Source organism: Natrix helvetica (genome assembly GCF_964273705.1).
Source record: "Natrix helvetica genome assembly, chromosome: 1".
In the NCBI taxonomy this organism is placed as follows: domain Eukaryota; kingdom Metazoa; phylum Chordata; class Lepidosauria; order Squamata; family Natricidae; genus Natrix; species Natrix helvetica.
In genome coordinates this window covers 245,848,475-245,871,158 of record NC_138548.1, presented here as the reverse complement: position 1 = coordinate 245,871,158, position 22,684 = coordinate 245,848,475, and the positions used below count along the sequence as shown (strand labels likewise).

General features: G+C 42.7%; 2 protein-coding genes across 4 annotated transcripts in view; one reads left to right on the top strand and one right to left on the bottom strand.

The window, feature by feature from the left end:
* The window catches only part of CD300LF (CD300 molecule like family member f), a 116,402-nt gene that overhangs the window by 37,062 nt on the left and 56,656 nt on the right, over positions 1-22,684 (top strand). For 2 of the 3 annotated variants that reach the window (XM_081966560.1, XM_081966559.1), the window contains exon 2: positions 1,828-1,948. The gene's annotated coding sequence lies outside the window, so the exon portion shown is untranslated. Of the gene's footprint in view, positions 1-1,697; positions 1,949-22,684 lie in introns of those variants that run through there. The other variant, XM_081966561.1, reaches the window with a different exon arrangement.
* RAB37 (RAB37, member RAS oncogene family) overlaps positions 1-22,684 on the bottom strand; it is a 34,876-nt gene that overhangs the window by 10,435 nt on the left and 1,757 nt on the right. The window contains exons 2-6 of the mRNA XM_081966600.1: positions 15,944-16,054; positions 9,008-9,049; positions 7,556-7,622; positions 6,782-6,834; positions 4,874-4,939 (exon numbers count right to left, since the gene is read on the bottom strand). Coding sequence (XP_081822726.1) covers positions 4,874-4,939; positions 6,782-6,834; positions 7,556-7,622; positions 9,008-9,049; positions 15,944-16,054 — 339 coding nt within the window. The remainder of the gene's footprint in view (positions 1-4,873; positions 4,940-6,781; positions 6,835-7,555; positions 7,623-9,007; positions 9,050-15,943; positions 16,055-22,684) is intronic.

Sequence of the window (22,684 nt, the reverse complement as noted above, 5' to 3'; positions counted from 1 at the left end):
GGTCTGGATGGGAGACAACAGACTTAAGCTCAACCCCTCCAAGACGGAGTGGCTGTGGCTACCGGCCCCCCGGTTCAACCAGTGGACTCCATCGCTGGCCATTGGGGGCGAGCAACTGGCCCCCGTGGAGCGGGCGCGCAATTTGGGCGTCCTCCTAGATGCCCGGCTGTCTATGGATGACCATGTGGCAGCCGTGGCAAGGGGGGCGTTCCACCAGGTTCGCCTGGTGCGCCAATTGCGCCCCCTATTGGACCGGGATGCCCTTCGCACAGTCACTCATGCACTGGTGACGTCCCGTCTGGACTACTGCAATGCTCTCTACATGGGGCTCCCCTTGAGATGCACCCGGGGACTGCAGCAGGTCCAGAACGTGGCCGCGCGGGCAATTATGGGGAGTACATGGTATTCCCATGTAACACCTCTCCTGCGCGAGCTGCACTGGTACCCTGTAGTCTACCGGGTGCGTTTCAAGGTGTTGATTACCATCTTTAAAGCGCTCCATGGCACAGGACCTAGTTACCTGCGGGATCGCATCCTGCCCCATACATCCCTGCGACCAATTCACTCTCACAGAGAGGGACTCCTCCAGGTGCCGTCCACTAAGTAGTGCCAGAGGGCGGCGCCCAGGAGTAGGGCCTTCTCTGTGATGGGCCCAGCCCTCTGGAATAACCTCCCCCCCAACATTAGGACAACTACCGATCTCCGCTCCTTCCGTAAGAAACTCAAGACCCACCTGTTCCAAGTAGCCGGCCTGGCTTAAATAAGAACTATATTCTCGAATCCCCCCTGGCAATTTTAAATGGTAAATTTTTGGGTATTTTAATTGTTAATTTTATTGTACTGTTTTAACTTCATAGCTATTTATTTATGAAATTGTAAAATGTTTTATGTATATACCTCCTCCATACCATATGTTTATACATTTAATTGTACGCCGCCCCGAGCCCCTTCGTGGAGAGGGAGTGACTTATAAATTGAATACGAAAAAAAAAAAGTGTCCCAAAGTCACCCAGCTACCCTTCATAGCCAAGCAGGGCTAGAATTCATGATCTTCTGGTTTTCCAACCTGGTGTCTTAATCACTAAGCTCTTGGAGAGTTGGAGGACACATCATCTGAGTGAAAGAAGGATGCCTTAGTGCATGGGTGTAAAACCCGTTGCCATCATGTGACTTTTGCGACATTTTTTTCCTTCGCGGAGCTGAGGTGGGTGTGGCCTACATGTGACACATCCAGCAATTTGACACCCCTGCTTTAGTGGAATATGCTTTGCTGAGCTGGGGCTTGCAGGAGTTTGATGACCCTTAGTTGGCCATCCAAAAAGGGGGCTCTAGGGAATAGCAATAGCAATAAGCACTTAGACTTACATACCGCTTCATAGTGCTTTACAGCCCTCTCTAAGCGGTTTACACAGTCAGCCTATTGCCCCCAACAATCTGGGTCCTCATTTTACTGACCTTGGAAGGATGGAAGGATGAGTCAACCTTGAGCCTGGTGAGATTCGATCTGCCAAATTGTTGGCAGCTGGCAAGCAGCAGAAGTAGCCTGCAGTACTGCACTCTAACCACTGCGCCACCCCAGCTCAGAATCCTGGAAAAGCCTAAGACTGTTGTTTCCATGTTCCCAGTAGTCCAAGTATTAGCAAGCCTGCTTTGATGTTATCTGTCCCACTATTCTTGGAACCATCTTGTTCAGAACACAATCTAATGTCATCCTGCAAAATTATTATCCTGGGTATATTTGGTCTGAGGGAAAAAAATGTCCCAAGAGTCTTATATTTCATACCTGTTTGACTCTACTGGTTGAAAACTTTTTTTTATGTCTTCTAGAAATATTATGCACAATGATCTTCTATTAATGGTTTGGAATAAGCAAATCTGCAAATCATTCCACAAGCTGCTTTCCAACAATTCTTCCAAGGAAAATGTCACCGGTGAAGGCTCCCAACAGGTGAGCTAAGTTATCAAGCCATTACTTTGCAGCTCTCAAGAACTGCATCCAAAATCACCTTGTTGAAAGGCTGCACAGACCTGCTGCAGAACTACTGTTTATTTGTTTATTAAATTTACATACCTCCCATCTCACTATCCAAAGTCACTCTAGGTCAGTGATGGCGAACCTTTTTTGAGTGCCACAAGTGAGGGGAGCGCAGGGGGGTCGTGTGCGGGCGTGCCGCACCCATAAAGAAATGCGCGACCACCCCAGTGTGCATGCACGCACAACGCGCGACCACCCCATTTTTGCATGCTTTTTTCGCCCTCCCCAGGCTCCAGAGGCTTTATAGGAGCCTGGGGAGGGCGAAAAGAGCCTACCCCGCCCCCCCGGAGGCCCTCCAGAGGCTTCAGGGACTGTCCGGAGGCTTCCCTGAAGCCTTCGGAGCGCTCAAAAGGATCCTCCGAGCAAACCGGAAGTGACTTCCGGGTTGCTTGGAGGGTTGTTTTAAGCGCTCCGAAGGTGTCAGGGAAGCCTCTGGACGGTCCCTGAAGCCTTAGGAACACTTAAAACCACCCTCCGAGCAAACCGGGACTTCCGGTTTGCTTGGAGGGTGGTTTTAAGCGCTCTGAAGGCATCAGGGAAGCCTCCGGACGGTCCCTGAAGCCTTCGGAAGACGTCAGGGAAGCCTCCGGACGGTCCCTGAAGCCTTCCGAACGCTTGCTCGGAGGGTGGTTTTAAGCGTTCCGAAGGCTTCAGGGAAGCCTCCGGACAGTCCCCGAAGCCTCCGGAGGCCCTCTGGGAGGGCGGAGGCCCTCTGGGAGGCTATAAAGCTCTGGAGCCTGGGGAGGGCGAAAAATGGCTTTTAAAAAGGTGAACTCAGCTGGCCAGCGTGCGCGCTGGCCAGCTGACAGGGCGCCTCGCGTGCCCTGACAAATGGTTCCGCGTGCCACCTGTGGCACGCATGCCATAGGTTCGCCATCACTGCTCTAGGTGGCTTAACAGTGCCATGAAAGCATACAGATATATTTATTTATAAAGATATACCGTATTTTTCGCCCTATAAGACGCACTTTTTTACTCCAAAAAAGAGGGTAAAAATCTGAGTGCGTCTTATTAGCAAAATGTAGCCACCTGGGTCCACTGTTCCCTCTAAGGCCGTGATGGCGAACAAGCAGCACGCGGAGCCATTTCTGAGGGCACGCGAGGCATTGCCCTGTCAGCTCCAGTGCGCATGCACTCGCTGGCCAGCTGATTTTGGATAGTTTTTTTTAAATCTCCGGATGATTCCCTGAAGCCTCCAAAGGGCGAAAAACAGCCCAATGCAAAGAGAGCTGCCGGAACAGGGAAAGACAAGCGGCAAGGAAAGAGGCTTCTTTCACTCCTGCTGGCTGTTCTGTTCCCCCCTCCCCCCTGCTACTAAAAAGGATCCTGCCCGATCGTAGAATCCACAGGGAAATGAGAGAGCTCCCAGAAGGGGGGGGGGGAAGACAAGCGGCAAGGAAAGAGGCTTCTTTCACTCGTGCTGGCTGCTCTGTTCCCCCCTCCCCCCTGCTACTAAAAAGGATCCTGCCCGATCGTAGAATCCACAGGGAAATGAGAGAGCTCCCAGAAGGGGGGGGGAAGACAAGCGGCAAGGAAAGAGGCTTCTTTCACTCGTGCTGGCTGCTCTGTTCCCCCCTCCTCCCTGCTACTAAAAAGGATCCTGCCCGATCATAGAATCCACAGGGAAATGAGAGAGCTGCCAGCAAATGGGGGGGGGGGGGGAAGACAAGCGGCAAGGAAAGAAGAAAAGAGGCTTCTTTCACTCAACTTGGCTGCTGTTGCCCTTTTCTCCATTTCAGTGCTAGGGCATCGAGGTTGCCCCACCCACCATCGCCCAGGTCCTCGCTTCTCCCAAACATTTCTTTGCCTACCTGATTTCCAGCTCCATCGCGTTTCTTGCCATCGTGTGCAGAGAAACAAAGTTTGTGGGACTAAAAAAAAACTTCAATCAATTACAACTTGGGGAGGGGGAAGAGATCTTGCAAAGTTGGAATTGATTGATTGAAAGGAGGTTTTTTTAGTCCCACAAACTTTGTTTTCCTGCATGCTTCAATGCCAGAGTTCCTGACCCAACATTTTGGTTACTAAGCAGGAGCATTGTTAAGTGATACTATATAACACTTTTAATTAAGCGGGTACCTTGAATAAACATAACTTTGAGTTTCAAATAATACTGATTTTGTTGTTGTCTTAGGTGACATCTCTGAAAAAAATTCAGGTGCTGCTCAGGCATAAAAATGTGACGCTCAAATAATATACTTTTCTGCTCACACTGAAAAAAATTAGAGGGAACATTGCCTGGATCATCTAAAAATGGGGGACATAAAATTGTTCTTAAACTGCTGTTAACTTTATACAGTTGATATAAAATATTTTACTACAGTATTTGGTTCAGAATCTTTTTTTTCTAGATTTTCCTCCTTTAAAATTGGGTGCGTCTTATATTCCGGAGCGTCTTATAGGGCGAAAAATACGGTAATTCTCAGCAAGGTTAGAAAACTGCATCTGATCTAATGGAAAATTGGGGACTATAACATGCAAAGCAACTGAGAAATAAATGGCAGTCCCAAGAAAACTCATAATGTACCCAAGAATAGGAAGCATCTTCATTCATTGGCCATAAAGCAAAACTGGGATGAAAAAATCCTTTGTAAAAGGCATGGGAAATTTATGGCTCTCCAAATGTTGCTGAATTACAAGGTAGCTATACTGACTTGAATTAGTTCACCAATATCAGGACGATCCAGGTTCCTCAATCTTGGGTTATGAGCTGATCACAACAGAAAATATGCGAAGCACACTATGATCAACTAAACATTTCTCACAATGAGACCATTAAGAGCCAAAAAAGCTGGAAAGTGTCTTCATAAATGTGTATTATCAATCAAAATTACATACCTTATTACCCAGAAGCATGATAACCACATCCTTTTGGGCATATTCATGGATTTCTGTGAGCCAAGCCTGCAAGGGAATGTTGAATGTGATGAGATGAAACATAGGTGAGAAGAAACACCAAACATCAAGGCTTGACTGACTTCACTCATCCGGTTCTGTCATCTTGCTGCTGGTTTGCCTTTCGCATAGAGCAATCAGTTCGGCCATTGTGATTTGTAAATCCTGGCATATGTCTTACTATGTTGTGTGAATCTGATTAGATATGTGAGTTTGCTCAGTGTAGCACACTTAAGCAACCCACGGTTTAGTGCATTTTCTGGACCCAGCCACTGAACTATATGAGCTCTCAGCATTTAAGAAGGGAAGAGGTGAGAGGTGAAATTCAAATTTTTTTTTACTACTGGTTCTGTGTGCGTGGCTTGGTGGGCGTGGTGTGGCTTGGTGGGTGTGGCAGGGGAAGGATACTGCAAAATCTCCATTCCCACCCCATTCCAGGGGAAGGATATTGCAAAATCTCCATTCTCTACTCTGGGGCCAGGCAGAGGTGACGTTTGCCGGTTCTCCGAACTACTCAAAATTTCCGCTTCCAGTTATCCAGAACCTGTCACAACTTGCTGGACTTCACCCCTGGAAGAGGGAAGCCAGATTTTCTTGCTCTGATCAGAAGTAGCTCAAATAATCGAGGATAGGTATCCCTGAAGGTCCAATGGGGACCTCTTAGTCTCACACAGTTTCGGGTACTGTCCCTTTTGGCAGTTGAGCCAGTTTTGCATCAAATGTGCCGGGACTTGGAGGCAGTTTCCCATTGGAAGGAACTTTAAAATTGCACCCATTTCCCAGACTTCCCATAACCCCCACAGAGTTTAAGGCACCAGTGTTCCCTGCTGCCCTTATAGCTGCCTACCTGGCCAAGCAGCAGATATTTCACAGATCTCCTACCCAGTAACTAGACCCATTTTCCAAAATATCACTCAGCCTAAAGTAGGACAAGGATCAGGAACAGAGTCCTATCTGGGCATCCATTTCTTTTTTTGGTAATCTCCTTAATAGTCAGCTCTTGACGGCTCAGCATTTTGTCCATGCTGGCTATTAGAATTGCAAAGTATCTCAAAAACTTTATTCTGAAGGTTTGGAGCAGGAATGTGGTAGTTACATAGAAGTGCCCATATTCCTGACAACCAATTGCAAACAATATGAAATACATATGGATTTCTCTTTTGCCTTCTACAAACTGTAGTCTGCTAGTTCTTTGGGGCAAGAATGTTTTCTCTTTGTGAAGTATGAAGCACCGAGATATAGCACATATTTTTACTCAAATAAAGTTTATATCAGTACTGCAAAAAGGTAAACGTTTCCCCTATCCAGTTGTATCTGACTCCAGGGGGTGGTGCTCATCTCCTTTTCTTAGCTAAGGAAGCCAGTCTTGTCCGAAGACATTTCCATGGCGAGCATAACTATATGCTAAGGCACACAGAACACTGTTACCTTCCCACTGAAGTGATACCTATTTATCTAGTCCCATTTGCATGCTTTTGAACTGCTAGGTTGGCAGGAGCTGGAGCAAGTAATGGGAGCTCATTCCATCGAACAATTCTCGGATCTCAAACCTGGGCTGTCAGCTTTTCATCTCTGTGTTTAGCCCAGTATGTTTAACCACCCAGCCATTGTGCCTCCTATCAGCACTGAGTTATTGAAAATATTTTATTCCCATCTTTTAAAATTCTTGGCTTTTCAAGGGCAGGTGATCCTTTTTGTCTCTTTGCTGATTCCTGTACAACCCAGTGCATATAGAAACTGAGACACAAGAACACCTAAAACCAGAATATGTTTACTAATCGGATTACAACTTTAGCTTGCTATTTGACTCCTGTGTGAGCAAAGAATCAACAGTAGGCATGAAATACTCACCCGAATACTGTCAAAGGAGACTTTGCTGGTGATATCATAAAGGAGGAGGAGAGCTGGAAAAGAAAGAGAAATATGTGTTATTTGATGATTTTGTAATTTTCTAAAATTATCAAGCTACCGAGAACACATGTGGCCATGCAGATCAATTCAAACTATGAATCCCTCTATCCTGGACTTCGATTATGTAAATCTGTTGGCAACCTCAATCCACAGGTACATTCCCACCCTTGTTCAACATAATCTGTTTGATGAAAAACTGTGGGGATTAAATCTAATGTTGTCCATACACAAGTTGTAGCTATACCAGCCATTTCAACATAGTGCCTATGAGATGCATCCGATTTCAATTCTCATGCATTTCAGGGAAGATACAAAGGAGAAGGGAAAGAGATGAGTGATGTCATAAATATAGTTGGATGGAGACAAAACAGAAAACCCCTTTTGTTTTGAGCTTGATACAAAATAATCCCCTTAAAACATTCCATGCACATATTCAGAGTAGGTTTGTTCTCGCTCTTAACAAACCTTACTTCACACCCACACTTCGTTTTAAGCTTGGAACGCTCCAAAAAGCTATTTCGAACTCAAAATATTGCACACTGCTGATATATCGAATAATACAGATTGTTCTATATATTTTATGTATAGAACAATATATCAAACAGTGGCATTATCACTTGGTGTTAGTTCTGAGCAATGAAAGAGCTTCTCCACTTATCGCCCCAACTCTGATTCAACCTGAGATGAAGGAATGCAGCATTGTAGAGGACCAACCTTGTGCATCACGATAGTATGCGTGTGTTACACTCCGGAACCTTTCCTGACCAGCTGTGTCCCAAATCTGCAATAAGGCAAAGACAGAAAACCAAGGAAACAGTCTTCATTGTATTCCATTAGAGAAGCCCAGATGTGAAACAAATATTAGTGCAACCAAAATTCACAGGCAGTACATGCCAAACGATATTCTTGAATAGTTCTCTGAATTAGGTCTATTAGAATCAATTAGAATCTATTAGAATCAAGATAGTTTTTTTTTCCAAATAAGAGAATACAAATGAACTATGTGATAGCATTACAGAATCCAATTCAGCATATGGAAGTGATAATGCAAATGTAAAAGACTTAAATACAACTATCTCATGAATCCAGCAGGGTTTGGGGGAGGGGGGGCGTCCAGAAATTTGTAAATAACTCTCACATCTTCAGGCACACACTACCACCACTGCCAATATATGAAATGGTTCATATACAGTATAACTAGGGCTAGGCAATGAATTCAATTTAATTTAGAAAAAAATATTTCAGAACTTACAGATCTGCAAACATAGCCCCTGTCTCATGGAAAAAGACAAGACGCTGGTCACCATCATGGCTATATAAGGAGTGACCCATCTATAATAATTTCTGCCTGCTCTGTATAACTCTGCCTTGAACTGTGATATGGGTGGCAGAGAGGTAGACAGACAGACAGACATAATGAAACAAAATGTGCATGGTCCAAATGATATCTCCTGGTGGGATTCAGGAAGCAGGCTTTCAGAATCTTTGCAGAATTTCTGCATTGGTTTTGTTCCAAAATATACAAGGCATTGTTCTTATTTTGATTTCTATTGTTTTTAATGATGTACGTTGCCCCAGAATCTTCTGGCATTGGGCAATCCTATAATGCTAAAAATACTTAAATAAATCTCATGAATAATAGGTTGGTTATCTGATCAAAGAAAGATAAACATCAACTGAATGAGGAAGAGAATCCACAAAATGTAAAACAAAATCATATACTGTATATTACCTTTGTAAAAATACAAACTTGTATAGGGAAATTTTCACACAATTTGTGGACATCTATAAGCTGGTAGCAAACCTTCCCCCCCCCCCCAAAAAAGGTGCTGAGCGAACAGCTACCAACTAATTTCAAGGACTCTTGGGTGACACAGATTTCCTGTTCCCAATTTAATTTGGATTCAGGGCTGATTTTGACACATGGGATTAGCAAGGAGCCGATATAGAGAATGCTTTGTTGGAAAGCAGTATTTCTTTGGAAGTCAGCCACATCTATGGCTTATACTTCCACATGCCAAGTGGAAATGTAATAGCTGAAGCCTTGAATGGAGAAAAACGGCTTGTCTCACAGTAACTGAATATATAGGAGACCTTTTTCAGACTAGAAAAAAACGGAACAAGGGTACTTAGAAAATGCAATTTTGATGTATCAATCAGACCTACCTGCAGTTTCACTTTTACATCATCCACTGTTACCATTTTATTCTGTAAGAAACAAAAAGACCCCACATTTATATAAACAGCAAATTGACAAGAACTCTATATTCAGCTTTGAGTTTTTAAGATCACCTGTGAGAAAACAAACAGCTAAGTTCCTTTCTCATGATTTTCTATAACTTCCAATTTAAAATTCCATGCAACAATCACTAAATAGCTAGAAGGTAACAAGCTTCATGCATGTCACAAATGTGTTTTTTTTTTCTTTCCCAAGAGGCAACTGGACTTTCTGGTTTTTCTTTGAAGACATTTCTTGGATGAGAAGCAAAATGTCTTCAAAGAAAAACCAGAAAGTCCAGTTACCTCTTGGGGGGGGGGGGGGGGGAAGCACCTTTGGGACAACCATGACCTGGATGACTGAGAATCTCCATAGACATTAAGCTTCATGCATATTGCTGGCACAATTGGTGCACTGAGATTTTAGGTAAGACTAAGCAGCATGTCTGAACAAATATTATATATTTAGTTGCCGTTCTTTCCCCGAAATTTGGGGAACAAAAGTATCATATTTACTGAGATTGCATGCAAAGCAACCCTATCAGCTAAGACAATGCTTTTTCTTCAAGTTTTCTTTTTTATACATCAGTGTGTGAACACTGTGGTACCTGAGTATCATACATTTCATACAAAAATAATTAGTATTATTCATATTTGTATCATTTAACAATCTTATATAATACTAGTAATAATATACATCTTTATATTAAATTTTAATCTTTCATTATTTAATTACTCAATATTACAATATGCTATTTTTGTACCGATCTTAATTATCATACCTTTTGATGTGAATAAAATATTGTCAATCATATTTGTTACATTTAACAAACTTATATAACTAATATTAATACCATTTATATTACATTAAGATGTTCCATTATTGTTTATTCAACTTTTTATTTGATTATTCAATATTTCAATATATTGTTTTTATATCAATCACCATATTCTACATAATACAGCTGAAATATTATTAATCATATATTATTACATTTCGCATACCTATGCATATTTATATTGAATTATCATTTTTCATTTTTTGTTTAGTCAGAAATTCTATGTATTGTTTTAATGCTAAGACAATGCTTATTAAGCTGGTTATCATCAATTATTGGTACAACTAAAATACCTTAAATTTCTTCCACATATATATTTTGTCAACTCTGAACCGAAGTAATGATGACTGCACTAATAGCAAATAATATTTTATAGTGCTCATTATTCATTTTTTTCATCATTCACCACACAAAGAAATTAGCACAACTTTTGGTACTACATTTGTGGCAACTTAGATCTACAAGTATTTGTGGACCAGTGGAATATGATGCGTAAATGCTTATACAATTACACTTTTTAAGGCTTTAGAGGGCCAAAAGTGGTTTTTGCTGCACTAAACCAACATGGTTATTGTTCTAAACACAGAGAGACAAAAGAATCAGTTGGATAGAGTAAGCAACAATGTCTTTTGCTACAAAATCCACAAACAAAATCCTAAGCTATTAAAACAGTGACAAGGACACTTTCCTCTGTAAGTTCTCATTACTGTATTCAAGGAATTGTGTTGCCTCAGACCATACCATCAGATAGTGATTACAATATGGAGGCCAAGACTTCACAAGTTATTTAGAACAAGTGAAACACACAGCAAATAACAAATGTGGTCCAGGAAGACCAGGAGAATGCTCAATTATGGGATCCTCTGAGGAACTTTGGACCACATCGTTTTCTCTGAGCCCATTGCAGCTCCTAAGTGTATTGTTTGGGAAATAAAATGAAAGGATATCCCCATATCATCTTTCTCAAGATCCAAAAGGATTGGGGCATAAATGCTCATCATCATCACCATCACCTTCATTCATCCATCCACTGTTACTTCCTCTTCTTTAACCGTTTCCACCCTATAAGCTTTGCAAATTTTTTAGAGTAGTTGAAGCAGATGCATCGTTTGCAAGTCTTGTGTGGCTGCTTCAAAAACCGCTGCCAGGTCTCTCTCCACATGAGCGTGGGGCCATTTTGCTTTAACAAAATTCAAGGAGAAAGGCTTCAAAATGCCTAGGAACACAAAAGGTTCTGCATATTACATTATTTATATTCTAGAGCAACTATGGAGAGAAAAAAATGGAACAGGGTATTCAAAAAAAAAAAAAAAAGGCAGGAAAGAACTATAGTAAGCCTTTATCTTCCATCCATCAATCCTCCCTGCAATGCCTTCCTCTCCTGGCATTTAGGATTACACAGCAAGCATGAGGAAAGCAGCTTTGTCCTTAAATAGAAAAGACACTCCTGATTATACTAGTTTATATGTTTGTGTGTGTGTGTGTGTGTGTGTGTGTGTGTGTGTGAATGGCAGGTTACTGCAATGTATTGTTGAGTTAGGGCACAGGTGTCAAACTCATGGCATCACGTTGCCGTCATGTGACGTATCCCGACTTTTTTCCCTTTGCAGAGCTGGAGTGGGCGTGGCCTGCACATGACATATCCAGCCCGCAGGCTGCCAGTTTGACACCCCTGAATTAGGGGAATCCTAACATCATAGTGCCCAGCAGGATAGCCGCACCAGTCATGGCTGATATGAAGAAGCTAAGCCAAGCCTGGTTAATATTTAGAACTATTGATAACCTGGCGTTGTCCGGGGATTTATTTATAGGGGGAAAATGTCCAGACCAAACATAATTTCTATTGTTGGATTTTTCCCCTTACCAGAGGGAGCCCCCTTGAGGAGTACTGTGAAGTCGTTACTATGGCAACTCCACTGCACTGTACAGTAGAAGCCATTGTACGGCAGTACAGTAGAAGCCATTTTAAGGCACAACAGCTGTATCTTAACAGAACACACACCCTGAGTGGTGTTAGGGGTGTCTTATACCCCCATAGTATTTTTTTCCAGAGAGTAAGTCATCTGTGTACCAAGTTTGGTTGACGTTGCTCGTGGCGTTCCAGAGTTATGCTGGAACACACACACACAGAGAGAGCCATTTAGATGATAGATAGATAGATAGATAGATAGATAGATAGACAGACAGACAGACAGACAGACAGACAGACAGACAGACAGACAGACAGACAGACAGACAGACAGACAGACAGACAGACAGACAGACAGACTGACTGACTGTATAGGTTAAACTGTGAAGCAGGAAAAAACCCCTAGGAAAAGGCAGAGGAAAAACACTTCTGTACTTTTGCTAAGAAAATTTCATGAATGCATCCATGGAGTCATCAGAAGTGCAGCTCAACTTGTAGGAGACTTTAGTTTTTCAACATGAAAAAAAAAGGGAACACTATATTGTGTATGTCCTTGGGAAACAGGAGGAAGAGCCACAGCTCTGACAATAGTCATGCAAAAGATATCTCAACCCATAAAAGGAACTATATCAGAAGGGACCCTTCCTAGTTTTGGGGAAAATCAAAGTAAAGGAGGGCAGAAATTTTTCAAACTTGCAAGATTCTGTTACTGTAACCTTACAATAAAGTTAGTGTTACTACTCATGGTTTGTGCTTCGATCTGGACAACCTCGAAGGGCTATCACACAGCTCACTATAATGCACATAGAATATAGCTACCTAACATAATTTAGGGAGGAAAGGAAAATAATGTGTTCTATGTGAATTTGACATAATATGGAAAAGCTTGATTTAGTTCAGCGCAACCAGAACCAAAACATTATTTTGGAGCGCAAAGGTTAGCCTTAGAGGCACCTCCACAAATTATTTATTGCTTTGTTTGAAAATGCCCAGTGCCTAATATTACAAATTATTACAATATTCTTCTTAACTTATTATGAACCATCTCCTAGGACCAGTTACTTTTTCCCAATAGTCTTTTCCAGATGAATTGGAGCTATCATTGGCCATATGAACTAGGAATTCCAAAACTTATCCGTTTGCAGGAAGTCAGCTTAACTTAGATTGTCCACACACTTAATATCATGACAAAATAGGTTATTTTGATTAATCTCAGAAAATTAGGCATGAGAGAGTCAGTACATACCACACATTACCTAGTTGTAACATATACTTTAGTACACATTTTTTCTCTTTAATTCATCAAATGAAATTTTTACTTATCTATGTACGGTACATATCTGACATTCCATTGTGAGTTTATCATATGTTTCCTACATATTGAGATAATTTTAATTGACTATATCACTTACGTAACAGAGAGATGCATACTTGGAAAAAGATATCCAAGTTATGCATATAGTATATTTTAGAGATCTTTTAAAACCCAACAATTAACCAGTTTCTGTCTCTTACTATTCTGAACCAAGAACTTTGACCAAAACATTCCATTGTTGAGCTATCATTAGTTTAGTTGCCAAAAGGAAGAAGGGAATTAATGTTTGCTTCATATTTTTTTTAAATTCTAACCATCAAAGATAATGTAAGAAATGCATTTAAAGTGTTTTCAATCCCCTTTTTTAGTTATAAAGTTTATTTAGTCAAAAGCATTCTTCCAGAATTTAAAAGCTTCATCATACAATTACTAGAGATGAAGACAAGATCCAATCTGGGTCCAAAGATTTAATCTTCTAAGCTTTCAGACACCTGCTGGAGCCCATCCTCAGGAAACTTCTCTCTAGCACTTTACAAGATTAGCCTGCTGGAAGTGCTGACCTTAAACAAAAAGGAATTCTCTGGAGGGTCCTTACATTGTACACTAAAAAAGGTAAAGGTTCCCCTTGCACATATGTGCTAGTCATTCCCAACTCTAGGGGGCGGAGTTCATCTCCATTTCAAAACTGAAGAGCCAGCACTGTCCAGAGACGTCGCCGTGCTCAAATGGCCAGCATCACTAAACGCCGAAGGCGCATGGAACGCTGTTGCCTTTCCACCAAAGGTGGTTCCTATTTTTCTACTTGCATTTTTACATGCTTTCCAACTGCTAGGTTGGCAGAAGCAGGGACAAGTAACAGGAGCTTACTCCATTATGCGGCACTAAGGATTCGAACTGCCGACCTTTCTGATCTACAAGCTCAGCATCCTAGCTATTGAGCCACCCCGTCTCTCACATTGTACACTAGGGCTTGTTAATAGATCCTGTTCATTTACACAAGCTTTTAAAAGGCTAGGAAATGAGTTCTTCTGAAGCTTTGAACTGCTGAGCTGAGACAGTACAGGAACAATTTTTAATAAAAGCTTTACATATGAATGGATTCTCAAAAGTGAGGGGAAGCTGGTGTAAGAAAGCATGAAGAGTACAATTTTGGATTTTTAAAAACCCAACAAGAACAGCTGGCTAGAACTATCCTGAAACAGGCGTGTTCTATTAATTAACTCAATAATGGGAGAAACATCTTAAAAATAAGCTTACATACTCGTAAATTGAAGTTAATAACAGATCAGCAGCATAAAAAAAAAATCAGCCAATGCATTTTTTTAGCCCTCCATAGGTTTATTGACTATGGCTCTGAATAAAGATATTGAAAAAGCTATTTAAGATTCTGCAGCATTGACTTCCATCCAATAGTGCCAACAAAATGTCGTTTTCAATGTACAATTTATGAATGAAATAGCATCTCTTGAACTCTAGTGTACACAACATGCCTGACACATATTATATTGTATAAATCACATTATTTATGTGATGATGTGATGTCATTGCTTTTCTTTTTTTCTTCCTGGATACTTGGCCATAACAACACAGGGATTCATGATGGTGGCAGAGCTTTTCAATGGGATCAGGAACCAACGTGATTCCTTGTATGTGTTGTGTCTCTTTGCTGTCTCTTGTTCCTGATCACACATACCTCCAGTCACAAATTCCGACAGCTTCATGTTAATATAGTTGGATGTTATACAGTGTTAAATGTCTACAAGCAATTCACATGCTTGATTAATCTGCATAGAGCAGATTGGGACTGCAGTTTGTGGGAGAGAGAAGGCTTTCACTGCTTTTCCCAAACTGTCATCCAAGGGAGAACCATTCCATCCCAAAACTACAGAGGTTCTATGAGAGAAGATGACAGAAACTTTCCGTCTAGGACTACCAGCTGCTCTGAAAATGCGTGTTTGTGTGTGTGTAAATGAAGGAGGAAGAGAGGATAGAACAATGGAATCACAGGGCAGGGAAAGACCATAGAGGTGTTGCATTCCAACTCCTCAAGGCAGGCACTTTTATGCTAGTGGTTCCCAATCTTCCTGGCTTTGCGGACTGGTGGGAGTGGGTGGGGAGAGGGGATTTTTCTGTGTGAGTGACAGGTGAGTGTGTGCATGCAGCTCCATTTGCACGAGTGGCAGGCATGTGCACCTGCCAGTCGCTCAAATCAGAGGTGAGTTGCTCCCTGTTCGGATTGGGCGAACCAGTAATGGCAGCGGTGGGAAGCTCCACCCACCTGCCCGGATGCTTCTGTACGTGCAGGACCGGTAGCGCCGGGATTTGCAACCCACCTTGGGCTGAAATGGAGCTTCATACACGCGTTCGCTCATGGGTCACACAAGTGGGGCTACGCGTGGATGCTCCCCTGTGGCTTCCACGGCCTGGTTCCAAATGAGCCACAGCCTGGTACCGGGCCATGGCCCAGTGGTTACAGCATCCCAGACAAATGGTTGTCCAATCATTTCTTGAAACCTCCAGTGACGGAACACCAACAACTCTGAGAGGCAAGCTATTCCATGGATCGATTGCACGAAAGACCATTTGGGTTTTGTTTTGTTTTTACTACAACCACAGCAGAGAGGAATAGGATGAGGCCCCTGGGTCTCCACATACTGGACTCCTGATCCAGCTACTGAGAGACCAAAACCAAGCATGACAAATGATGGCATCCATGTAATGTTCTTCAGCCTGCGTTGTGCTTAGCTCAAAGGTCTACTGCAGGATGCCCAACACACTTCTCTGCTGTGGCAAACTATCTCCAGCATTAATAGTGGCCTCACCCGGAAGTCTATCCCGACAGTAGCTATGAAGGTCCCAGGGAGGAAGGCTCCATCTCTGAACTGGATGAGGAAGCAGGTCTTCCCCACACCTGAATCTCCAAGCAGCATCACCTATGAGATGAGGTGTAAAAGCCCATTAATATGGCTGATTGGGGTTATATTGACATTCACGTTTTCCCCCTTATGCTTCCTTATTAAAGAAGTCTCTCTCTCTCTCTTCTGTCAACAGTGATCTAATTTAGCAAGCGGAACTAGCAATCAACGAAGAGAAGAACAAACAAATGGCCATATCTCATCTTCATCTTACTTTGTGCCATTGTGATTGGGAGTCATTCATTGTTTGCTCTACTATAGCCGTCTTATTCTATCAATGCTGGTGGTAACTCAATGTGGAGAACTTAACAGAAAATCAGGAATCTGGTAGCACTTTTTCCAATTAATAAATATTATTTAAAACTCCCTGATTTTTTGCCACTATATAACAGTGTTTCTCAACTGCGACAACTTTAAGATGTGTAGACTTCTTACATTGGCTGGGAAATTTGGGAATTGAAGTCCCCAATTTGCCAAGGTAGGGAAATACTGCCACAGACTTAACAAGGCTTATATTTTTTTAAAAAAAACAGTATATATCTCCTATAAGCACAGCTCCTCTCTGTTACTAATCAAAGTGCCACAACTTTTTTCAGGGTTCTGTGTGAGCTTGAAAGAAAAGATGCCACATCTTTAAGAAGCCAACTTCTTAATGCAGACCCATTGCATTAAGGTTGTTTTGTTCAGGTATGCAGAAGACTGAAAATGTTGGACTGTTGTGTTGAATGGCAGAATAGTCTTGTGCATGCATGAAGTTCAAAGCAATACTTGGGAAATCATCTTTAAAATGTGTACCCCCTTTCTGTTTATCACCCTCTTTAGTGTTATTACAAGCTTACAAGGATAGTGTAGGACAATCTTATTCTGTGCTTCCAGATATGTAATTTGGTGCTCTGGTGCTCTCCAGAGGTCGCAAAGGCACCAATTCCCTACCACTTGGGAATTGTAATTTAAATTAAACACACCTGAACAGCACCAAGTTGGAAAGGGTGTTTTAAAATGTTTCCAAATAGAGGGACCTTTGCTAGGTCTTTCAGAAAGGTTTAGCTGAAGGAAAACCATCCATTATCTCCTTTCTATTCCCACCTCGGTGGTCCTGACAAAATAAATCCCTATATTTTCATCTCTCTCTAGTCCATGCATATCTAGCAATGGTGGAAAGGCAACTCCAGAAATATAGTTCTTTGCTTGATGAGGAATGTTTGGCAAGTCTTCCTTCCTATTGTGCTTCCTCAAGAGATGGAGGTGAACATTTTTGAGGAACATCTATTCCACCATCCTGATTCTTGGAAAGAGTTTGAGTTTATTTGTGAGCTGGCCTTTCTCTGGAACGATGAAAGGTTATAAACTGTCCCCAACTTCTTGTCCTTATTTTCATCATTACTAAAAGCACCCCTCCCTTGTCAGTGTTTCCTCTCTTCTGCACAAAAGATAAGGAGATCAGCTTGTAACTACACTAAGTACCAGCTGCTGTTTCCAATGGAAACAAACAGCCCATTTATATTTACACTTTGTGCCATATGGTCCAACTTCTGCCTTTGCTTAGCCTTCTAGCTAGGCTACTCTAGACAAATTACATCTCTGGAAGCACAGGAGCCCTATGCCTTGTTCAAGGACTTAAGTACCTCCCTTAAATGTCAGGGCAGCTGTCTAGGAGGTAGTGAGGGACAGTGTTTCTCAACCTTGGCAACTTTAAGATGTGTGGACTTCAACTCCCAGAATTCCCCCAGCCAGTTAAGAAGCACTGGGCTAGTATGACTGCTACTGAGTTACTGCTCCTCGACTTAGGAATTATAACCATTACAGTTCCTTATTTAGGATTATTTATTCCAGTTTAAAAGACGTTCTGTAGAGCCTATAACAACTTCTTGGCTCCGTTTATGGGAGTCATGCCCTCTGCTGCCTCAGACCCTCTTCAGTTGTCAGTGCCAACATGGCAGTGCTAACTCAAGACAGTTTGAATATATCATCCCATCTGTGCTCTTATCTGAGAATGAGTTTCCTCACTGAAACTACTTTCACAGAAACAGGCACAGGATCAGCACTGAAACTTGTAGGGTGGAGAGGTCACCCAATACTCTGGGAAGCCCTTGTGAGGTGTCAGAAACCCCAGCTCAGAGGGAGCTGCACTCCTCACCTTTGCCCTACCCAAGGGAATAGTCCATTAGCTAATGTGACCTCTGCATAATCCAAATATTTTACTAATCTTCCAACTAATCCTCAAAGTCACAGTTCACACACAGCCTGTTTCTTCACCCTCCCTGGAACCAGATTGGTCATTGATCCAGGATGTTATATAGACAAAGGGTGGAGAAAGAAGGAACTGTTTGCTGCTAATACACTTGATTAAATCTCAAGTATGTTTCTAACAAGCAGTTCCTTCTTCCATGGGCTTTTGTCTATTTCCTTTGATGTCATTGTGACCATAAAAACATACACACAGAGTCCATGGGTTAACGGGATGGGGAACCTTGGCCCTTTTATGACTTGCGGACTTCAACTCCCAGAATTCCTGAACCAGCCTTGCTGGGCCAGGAATTCTGGGAGTTGAAGTCCGCAAGTCATAAAAGGGCCAAGGTTCCCCATCCCTCAAGACCTGAGAGGATACCATTATAACCCGGGCCAAGTATCAGGAGAAGATCCGTAAACTCTGGGACGCTCTTCCTTTCTTGCCGCTGCCTCACCTCTGTTGCAAGACAGCAGAGCAAACAGGCCAGCCAGTATCCACTCCTTCTAAGCAAACAGACTTTCAGTTTAAAAGCCCCAGCTTGGTTGGCATTTTTGGATTTCCCTATTTACCTTAGGGAAGGAATAACAATAATAACAATCTCTCTCACCTTTCTGGAATTTATCCTTGTGAGAAATGTGGATTAGCCAGCATTTGTCCTCCTACAAAATACTGAGCCCACCCAGCTCAGAGATAACAGCAATCATTAGGGGGGAAATCCATCAACAGCCCTGGCAGAACAACAAACACTGGACCCCTAGCAGTCCAGACTTGAAAAATAGTTCTTAAAAGAAAAGGAAACAAACTAAGGAAAGAAGGCAAATATATGCGTCCCAGGATAATGTTGCAGGATCCAATCTGGGTTGGTCACAAAAGTTTAGTCTTCTGAGCTTTCAAACTCACACTGGAACCCATCCCGAAGGAACGTCTCCCTCACACATCTGGTGAGAGAGAAGTTCTCCAGTGGTGGGATTCCAGATTTTTTACTACTGGTTCTGTGGGTGTGGCTTGGTGGGCGTGGCAGGGGAAGGTTACTGCAAAATCCCTCCCGATCAGCTGAGACTCGGGGGGGGGCAGAAAACAGATGGGGGCCGGGCCAGACAGAGGTAGTATTTACCGGTTCTCCAAACTACTCCAAATTTTCCACTACCGGTTCTTCAGAACTGGTCAGAACCTGCTGAATGCCACCTCTGGAATTCTCTCAGATGGGCTTCAGCAAGAGCCCAAAACTTTAGAACCTCTGGTCCTGGTGACTGACCCAGATTGGATCCTGAAAAAAACTAAGCTTAGATTCAGGACAAGGAATATCTGTGGAGTAATGGTGTCCCCCTCACTTAAGGAAATCTGCTTCCCAGCTCTCCTGGACTGCTGTTCCTCAGCTGGAGACAGCAGTATTTCCCAGAGAGCTGAAACCTACTTCTCCTATTTCCAAAGGGGGGGGAAAAAACTCCACTTGATATGCCAATGTCACTTTCCCCAACATAGCATCTTCCAGAAGCTTTATAACTTGCCAACTCCTCAGGCAGCCTTTGGGCGAACAAACTGAGAAAGTGGGAAGCTGCAACACCACCAACCCCAAATGAAAAGAATGAAGTTTGGGAAAGCTGCTCCAACTGCTTTCGCTTTAAGAAAGAGGAAGAGAAAATGTCCTCTCTCTGCATTTTTGTATGGAGGGTATGTTGGTTTAATAGAAGGCAAACAAGTCCCAGAACAGGGACTCAAGCAGGGAAGTACCATACAGAGTTTCCTGCCTGAGGCCCTTTCAGGAAGGTGGGACAATGTATTTGAAGTTGTAATCCATGTGAGTTGTAGTCCACCTGATTCAGAAAGTGCCATGCGGGGGAAGGGAGATAGAACAGGCCAGGAATGATTGCTGTGATGGAATGGCCCAAGACCCCCAGGCCAATTTGCAAAGTTTCTTTGATTGTTGTTGTTGCTCCTTCTGAGGGCTGCTCTTGTTTTTCCCTCCTGCCTTTCTCTCGGGTGTCAGGAAGAGGGAGAAGCAGCAGCAGCAGCAGTTCCAGAACCCAACTGACTAGAGAAAAAAGACCCCCCCTCCCTAACAACAGACAAGTACATTACAGCAGCTGGGGAGAGAGCAGAGATCTGTGGATGGTGACAGGCTACGGTGGAACCTCCGGTCACGACCGTAATCCATTCCAGGACTGGATTTGGTTGTGACTGAAAGCAAGACTGCGCTTGCACATACAAAACAAAATGTGTAGAAGGGGAAATTGCCGCAACAGGAAAATTGTCACGGCTGTGTTTGATCGCTGCTCGAGTATTTGTTTGTGACCAGATGCAAAAAAATTTGCAAAATTTTTAGTTGGCACCTGATTTGGTCATGGTCAGAAGCGTTTGTGGCCCGAGGTTCTACTGTATTATCTTATTCAAGGATCCCCTCCCAAAAGGAATCTGGAATCGGACTAAATGAGCAGCATTAAACAAGGCTTTTGGATTTAAGGTAGCCAAAATGTTTTCTTCCACTTCCAGGCCCAGCAGCCCGATTCCTATTAGCCAATCCATAATCTTGCCTTAATACAGGTAGTCCTCGATTTACAACCATTCATTTAGTAACCGTTCAAAGTTACACCACCTCTTTAAAAAGTGACTTATGACGTACGTTTTCCACACTTCCGACCATTGCAGCATCTCCATGTCACGTGATTAAAATTGGGACGCTTGGTGACGGACTCATATATTATGACGGTTGCTGTTTCCTGGGATTGGGTGATCACCTTTTGCGACCTTCTGACAAGCAAAGTCAATGGGGAAGCCAGATTCACTTAACAACCGGGATGCTAACTTAACAACTGCAGTGATTCACTTAACAACTGTGAAAAGGAAGGTGGTAAAATGAGGTAAAACTCACTTCACAACTGTTTTGCTTAGCATCGGAAACTTTGGGCTCAATTGCAGTCGTAAGTCGAGGTCTACTATGTGCAATATGAACTCACCTATCCTATAATTTGTAAAATAGTTATGGCTTAGCATGCAATATAGCTCCAGTCAATCATGGCTCATTCACTAAACTATTATTAAATCAACCATGGCTTAGGGTGATGTGAGAGCAGAGGAAGAAGATGAGGGTTCTGTCTTCACTGCAGTTAAATATCCTTCATGCACTCAAGACTCTACTTTCACTAAGGAAGTGGGAGGCAGTGGGTTCACGCCTTTGCTACCCCAAAGCATAAAATATGTGCTTAGCCAGGCATTTTTCTCTCTCCAAATCAAGTCCAAATGAGGACCTTTGTTCTATGGGGAACATACTATAGGTATTGCGTGCAGATAATTTGAGTTGTTCTTGAGCAACTCAACTCAACTCATATCCTCTGTGCCGCTTGGGGCTGTGGTTTTATATCATGAGACAGCCAATGATGTTTTAAGTTTCCAACGCGATTATGCCGCTGTCCTTCCTTCACCAAGAAAGGTGCATTGTTTCACTTGATTTTTGTTGTATTTTGGCTCGTCATGCATACAGGTAGCCCTCGATTTACGATGACAATTGACCCCAATATTTATGTTGCTAAGTCAGAAATTTCTTAAATGAGTTTTGCCCCATTTTATGACTTTTCTTAACAGTTAAGTGAATCGTTGCAGTTCACTTAAGTGAACTTGGCTTCCCCATTGACTTGGCTTGTCAGAAGGTCACAAAAAGAGATCACATGACCCCAGGACACTGCAACCGTCATAAAGATGAGTCAGTTGTCAAGCATCCGGATGTAAATCATGTGACCATGGAGATGCTGCTGCAATGGTCATAAGTATGAAAAATTGGTCATGAGTCACTTTTTTCAGTGCCGTTGTAACTTCGGTCACTAAATGAACTGTTGTAAGTCAAGGACTACCTGTCTTTCTATTGATTAGAATACCAATCTACTGTCCAACTCTGATGGAAGCATGGATATTAGCACTGGAACCCCATGCTGGGTTATAATTCCTCATGTATGGGAAAGCCATAAATACTTAAGATATATTCACAGAATGGTTTTGCTAGCTGTAGCAACACTTCTTGAGCTGCCTTCTTGTGGCAAGCTGGCTCTTTAACAGATTAACAGAGTTGGAAGGAACCTTACAGATCAAGTCCAACCCACCCACCCCGCTCAAGCAGGAGACCCTACACCATCTCTGACAGGTGGCAGTCCAATCTCTTCTTGAAAGTCTCAAGTGATGAAGCCCCCACAACTTGCAAAGGCAACTTCTGTTCCATTGGTTGATTGTTCTCACTGTCAGAAAGTTCCTTCTTATTTCTAGGTTGAATCTCTCCTTGGTCAGTTTCCATCCATTATTCCTTCTCTGGCCTTCAGGTACTTTAGAAAATAGCTTGACCCCCTCCTCTCTGTGGCAGCCCCTCAAATATTGGAACACTGCTATCGTGTCTCCCCTGGTCCTTCTCTTCACTATCGCACAAAGCAGGCCGT